The following is a 6358-nucleotide window of genomic DNA, read 5'->3' as shown; positions in this document are numbered from 1 at the left end:
GTTCTCCGCACCTCACACACCAACCGACTGGCGTTCATATCAACCGCGACCGATCATGACCAAAGACAATACATTTGACGTAACAGCATCCGGGCACCCCATTGAACCAGGCCGGCTCGTAGTTATCTCCTCAAGCGAGACCTTTGTTCTGTCAATGATAAATATGACAGGCATTGTCAAAATGTGGGATTTGCTTTAGCATACATACTTGTACATGTACATATGCTGAGCTGTGGAAATGCATTAGGCAGGTTCCGTATGCCAAAAGACGATGTAAAGGCATTTTATCGACGATTTATTTTTAATCATTTCCCCAATTCCTTCTACAACCAAGTATAAAATATGGTTCAGTGTCGTGTAAATCAATTAGCTGATAGAGGACTTGATGACTCGACAGACATTCGTACTTTGTAGTTCGTCGTTCGTAGGGCGCTCAGTTTCGAAACCTGCAATCATTCGAAACAGAATACAATTGCCAACTTTGATAACATGATATCAAACTTGATTCGGTCGGGTCACTTCATGGGTTGTCCATTAAACACTCCTGTCTCCTGGGTAAGACGAACTAAAAATGAGTGATCCAATCTTCCCAGGCTTATTATAAAAGCTTCAGCCTTCATTGGATTGCCCCACCTGGAAAAAATTGGCATGTGTGGGTATGTGGTATGTGGTATGGGGTTTTAGATACTGCCTTAACCACCAACATGTTGTGAGAGACAGGGGCCGACGTCATGAAAGACATGGGCCCAAGCCATACAAAACGGAAGACTGTTTCACCCCTCACACCCATTCTGAACCATCAGAGTTAATCGGTCCGTTGGTGTAACGGAGTCCGGGTCGGCGGGGTGGCTCCAAGGCTTGGGTCAAGATGCTCACACCAGCCGCCGGCTGTGAAAGACCGGAGACTTCTCGTTTGCCACAGCCAACAAGTTATGTAAGTCCCCACCAGGGGAATGACACAAGCCGCTAGCGAATTTTGTTTTCCTGAACGTTTCGGGCAGTACATTGTACATTTGTACAGGGACTTTAAGCCAATCAGATTTCGACAAATACATGACGTCAGACGTCATAGAAACATTAGAGCAGTTGGTAGAGCGCTCGTCAGAAATAGCAGAATACGATGTTCGATCCAAAGGTCGCGAGTTCGGTTGTGGACAACATTTTTCTTTTTCTTTTTTACTTAAAAAAAAGACCGCGTAACGCAAAAACGCGCACACAACTAAGACAACCTGAATGAACTCTCCGTATCATAATCTGTGGACTTTTATCACGAAAGGGCTTTCATGGAAAGAATCAATCTTGTTCAAAATCTGATATAATCTCAGCTGATTTTAATTGACACTGCCATCTTTATCTGACCTGAAAGTAAACGGAAAGTTTAAAAATTCCCTTGCAACTGGCGCCAAAGCCAGCCACGTGCTATTTTCCCGCGATTAATGCTGGGTTCAGACAAGGCCGGGCCTTGGGCCGGACGCAGCATATGCATGTACAGTTTACAAGAAGCGACAACCACATCTAACAAAGATTGCCGACCTGCCATGCCTGCAGAAAAATTGCGGTCGGTTAATAGATGTAATTATTGGAGTTGATTTGCTCAACTTAGCATTGTTCAAAAGTCTTGAAATTAACAGACGTTCTTTATATGTATGTAAACAGTACAAATATAAATATTCTGATGATAAAAACACTATATTTTGGCAGCATTTTCCGAAAGTCGGTAAAGGTCGGGGTAGGTCGGGAATTAGTATAACCGCTTGGAACTAAAATAGTCGCTAATAAAATATTTGATATAACGAATAATAACTTCTAGTAATTGTATAGAATAATAAAAGTATGTACATTGCATATAATATTTTATTTTTAAGAAAGAAGTTGACAAATTATTGGGATTTTTCCCATTCTTTCCCTTTTATATGGAAAATGTTACAGATTAGAGATTACTTTTCAAGATGGCTGCGCCCATGTTGAAAATAGGCCGAATTTTATCGCCAAATTTTCGCAGAAAAGTCAAGCTAACACCTGTCCTGTCCAATCAACCTTTACAATACGACCAAAGTAGATACTTATCTTCCAACGTAAGTTATTGTCATGTATATTTTTATTGTTACAGAGGTAAAAAATACAGTTTTCAAATTCATGTACATTTGCCCTATGCAATGTACATGCCGATGTGTACTTCCTTGACCCAGGATGATCCTAAGGATCATATCCCTAGAATGAATATTTCGGGGGGGGGGGGGGTACCCAACGTTTCGCTGAAATGAAATGATAGTCCAGGGTCCTGATGCCTAGAGTGTGACTTAACTCTGTTAATTGTCTTTCAGAATGCTGCTGTTAGAAAAGGATTTGTTGGGATGGTTGGCAGGTAAGCCTTATATCAATAGAATATCACAGTTTTCAAGAAAATTTCCCTGATATCAATTCAGATTAGACAAGATGAGATGATTTACTTTTTAACTTGCCACTTCTTTTTGTAATTTCAGGACTCCAATGGTTCGTCTCCATAAGATGAGTGAAGAAACAGGTAGGAAACAATGGTATTCAGACGAATAAGGACCTGCTACTTTTCTTGTCACCAGTTTTGTAAAACAGTCAGTTGGGTAAAGTTACTCAATCCACATCACATTATTACCCCAGCTATTGGCCTGTACATTCCAGATTCAATTTCAACTCCCAGTGAGTATCACAAAGTCCACGCAGCATGGCTTCAGTGCTCGGGTCTGGCATTCATATTTACATGTATCCATCTCTACTCCTTAGTAGAGAGAAATAGCATGGTGAAGTGCCTTGCTCAAACATAAGCAGCGGTGATCCTTCCCAGAGTTGAACCTACAACCTCCAGATTATGAGCCTGGCACGCAAACCACTATGCCACTTATCTTCCTGTCTTTTGCTGACAACGATTTCCGTTCAATCTTGCAGGGTGTGACATACTTGCAAAGGCAGAGTTTGCAAATGGAGGAGGGTCAGTCAAAGACAGGGCAGCATTGTATCTCATCAAGCAGGCCCAAGAGAAAGGTAAACAATTTTGTTTATGACAAAGGGTGAGGTATTAATGCAGGTGCGGAATCGAAGCAGTTCGTTCATGTAGTCACAATTTCTCTTTGTTATCATAATGTATATACAATGACTTTCTTTCAGGGTTGATTCGACCAGGTGGTACGGTTGTTGAAGGTACAGCTGGAAACACTGGTATCGGTCTGGCTCACATGTGTCTGGCTTTGGGATACAAGTGTGTCATTTTCATGCCAGATAATCAGTCTCAGGTAACTGCTGCCTTAGTAAGACACATTCCCAGTCACAATTGACATACCCTCTGCTTCATGTAAACAGTCCACAACCTACACCAGTTGCCGGCATATCGCAGTGAAGGTTTGCGTAATCTTATTCGTAGCTTACGCAAAACATACAACGATCCTGCTGGTTGAAAGGTGGGTGTAAGTTACATACAAACACATCATATTGCCCCAATAATCTTGCTGTTATTGGTTATTTCCAGGAAAAGGTTGAGGCTCTATTAGCTCTTGGTGCTGATGTCCGACAGGTCCCAGTTGTGCCATTTACAGACGAGATGAACTACAACCATCAGGTAAAGAGCTTTTAAAACTCATCCAGCATGTCATATATCTGATATATCAGAGTTGGCCTCCTGACAAATAGATTGTGTAGATTTGAATTGAAGTCATTGCTCTTGTCCATATTGGGGTTAGATTTCAATGGCATAGTTGCTTGATGCCTATAAGTAGGGAAACCCATTTTGCTGCAAATGTTGAGAGCTTTTGTCTTGTCTACTTCTTCCAGGCACACAGGTTTGCAGATAGCATAGATAATGCTGTGTGGACTGACCAGTTCGATAATCGTGCCAACAGACAAGCACACATCGAAACAACCGGTCCTGAGATCTGGCAGGAAACTGGTATGTGACCATCAGCTCAAGTTTTCTTTATTACTTGCGCGTTGGTGGCGATGTTGTTTTAAGAAGAGCTGTACATGATGACTTGGTCGCTTGATAATCACGTTTTGATTTGGATGGATTTTGAGCCCCGTCCTTTCTCATGTGTCTTCATGTACAACTGTGTCTCACACTGTGATTTTAACTCTAACATCATACAAGTTTGACCATCCCTTCTTCAGGTGGTAAAGTGAGCGCAGTCACGTTTGCGACAGGATCAGGAGGAACGCTTGCAGGGGTGGGCATCTATCTGAAGGAGAAGAACCCAAGTATCCAGGTCGTCCTTGCTGATCCACCGGTAAGATATCACAGAGTGTACAGAGACGACAGTTACTCAATAATTGACAGACAAGCACACATCGAAAAAACCGGTCCCGAGATCTGCCAGGAAACTGGTATTGCTATGTGAATGGAACCCAAAAGATAGTAGTGATTAAGAAATTCGAAACAGTTTCTACCCTTTTTTGTGTACATCTTTATCAGTGACGAATTCTAGCTAATTTCTTCTTAGGGTGCCGTACCTTACAACTGGTTCAAGCACGGCAAAATGGAGAGAACGGAGGGAGGCTCAATCTGTGAGGGCATCGGCCAGGGCCGCATAACCAATAATCTTGAAGGTGCTCCAGTGGATGATGCTTTGTTAGTGCCGGATACTGATTCTGTTAACATGGTAAGAGCTTCATTGCCGACAGAATTGAGATCTGATCTATTCACCGGGAATTTGAGATATTTTGCTTGTCACTTTGTGTCTACATTAGAATCAGGTTTCTCCTAATTTCTCAGGCTTCGATCGACAGCCCTGTTAGATTCCAGATAGCCGACGAGGTTTCAATAACTTCAACCTCTCAAACTCATCCATTACAGACCTTCCGATTACTCCACCAGGAAGGATTTTTTGTTGGTGCTTCATCCGGCCTGAATGTGTCAGCAGCTGTCAAGGTCGCTAAGATGCTCGGACCTGGGCATACTGTGGTCACATGCTTGTGTGATACTGGACAGGTAAGAATTAAACCAAACTACATGTGTACTGAGAATGAGCCTTCCGATTCTTCATGTGCAGAATGATCAGTAGTTCACTACATTTGTCAGGAATTGACAAGAATATTGAAATGAAATGATATGATAGATTGTGCTTGGTTCTAGTCAGGGCCCATAGTGCAGTGTTTACATGTAGAGTTCTGTTGACTTTTGAATACATTTAATGCTTCGATTATATTTGAACATGATCTTCTTTGCTTTCCAGAGATACTTCAAGAAGCTTTTTAGCAAAAAGTTCCTCATCAGTAAAGGTAAGCACTTAAGGTTTTACTCTTTCAAGATGTGTCAAATTGTGTAAATCATATCAACTTTAACATGAAGTGTTTGAGACTGAATGGATAACAAATTCATCAAGGTGATGATAGCTTTATTTCCTTAACTGAGATTCTTCTTCCTCTGTCATTGCAGGACTCCTAGATTCCGTACCAGAAGAATACCATCGATCTCTCCAGGAGTGATACATGAGCTAATATGATTGACTGTGATTATAACTTGATTGGTCCGATCATGTATGGATTGTCAATGCTGTGCTGGACTGTTTATCAAGGCTGGCAGCCCAAACAGAGGATAATTTAATGAAGTAGAAATCAAGATGTTTATCTCCTAGCAGATGGCATTGGTTACAACCTCGAACAGCATTGTTGGGGACTTTGACAACGTAAATGCTGTAGGAGCATGGAACTGATGTAGGATATTTTTTACTTAAAGTAGAGAATGTGAAAAAACGCCATAGAAATTGTCATCAACGTGCAATGTGTACCGAGATGTTAAACTTTATTAATATATAGATGATATTTGTAACTAAGCAAGTTGTTATGTTCTTTCCTGTGGCTCATCTCTCCCAACCTCCAAAGTCCTCCCAAGTGTCTAGTGAGCATTTGTTGAATGAGTCCAGTGATTCTCTCAACTTCCAAGCTCCTCCAAGGGTCATAGTGAATCTCTCAACCTCCAAGGTCCTCCAAGAGTCTAGTGAATATCTCAACCTCCAAGGCCCTCCAAGAGTCTAGTGAATATCTCAACCTCCAAGAGTCTGCATGCCAGCAGTTGGGTTTATTGACCTGGTGATTCTGTTTTGAGCCAGGGAGAGGAGACGTCTCAAACTACATGTCCTGTCAAGGCAGGTGCTTTCTTTGGCTTTCACAGGCATGGTCTTCAGGTACAAGGAAGCTCAGTTTTATATCTCCAAGAGTGAGACAGTCGAAGTGTTGTAAGCGACTTGCCTGAGATTGCAGTTGTGTGTTGTGTCTGGTATCAAACTACAATGTTTGGGTGACAAGTTCGGTATCTTGACCACTACACCACACCTCCCCAATGGCTTGTATCAAGTTTTAACAATAAGAAGGGCCAGGACCACCCTCGCCGAGGCCA

General features: G+C 41.9%; 1 protein-coding gene across 1 annotated transcript; it reads left to right on the top strand.

The window, feature by feature from the left end:
* The first annotated feature begins 1926 nt into the window (after window positions 1-1926).
* On the top strand, window positions 1927-5775 carry LOC135485214 (uncharacterized). Its single transcript, XM_064767034.1, has 12 exons — window positions 1927-2075; window positions 2325-2365; window positions 2484-2524; window positions 2923-3018; window positions 3142-3266; window positions 3500-3589; window positions 3802-3916; window positions 4135-4250; window positions 4464-4622; window positions 4817-4951; window positions 5196-5241; window positions 5399-5775. The coding sequence occupies exons 1-12, from the start codon at window positions 1950-1952 to the stop codon at window positions 5446-5448; spliced, it is 1140 nt and encodes a 379-aa protein (XP_064623104.1). The 5' UTR covers window positions 1927-1949; the 3' UTR covers window positions 5449-5775.
* Window positions 5776-6358: the final 583 nt, after the last annotated feature.

The sequence above is a fragment of the Lineus longissimus genome, chromosome 3 (genome assembly GCF_910592395.1).
Source record: "Lineus longissimus chromosome 3, tnLinLong1.2, whole genome shotgun sequence".
Lineage (NCBI taxonomy): Eukaryota > Metazoa > Nemertea > Pilidiophora > Heteronemertea > Lineidae > Lineus > Lineus longissimus.
The sequence above is the reverse complement of the archived record's forward strand: the minus strand, read 5'-3'. Positions and strand labels throughout refer to the sequence as shown.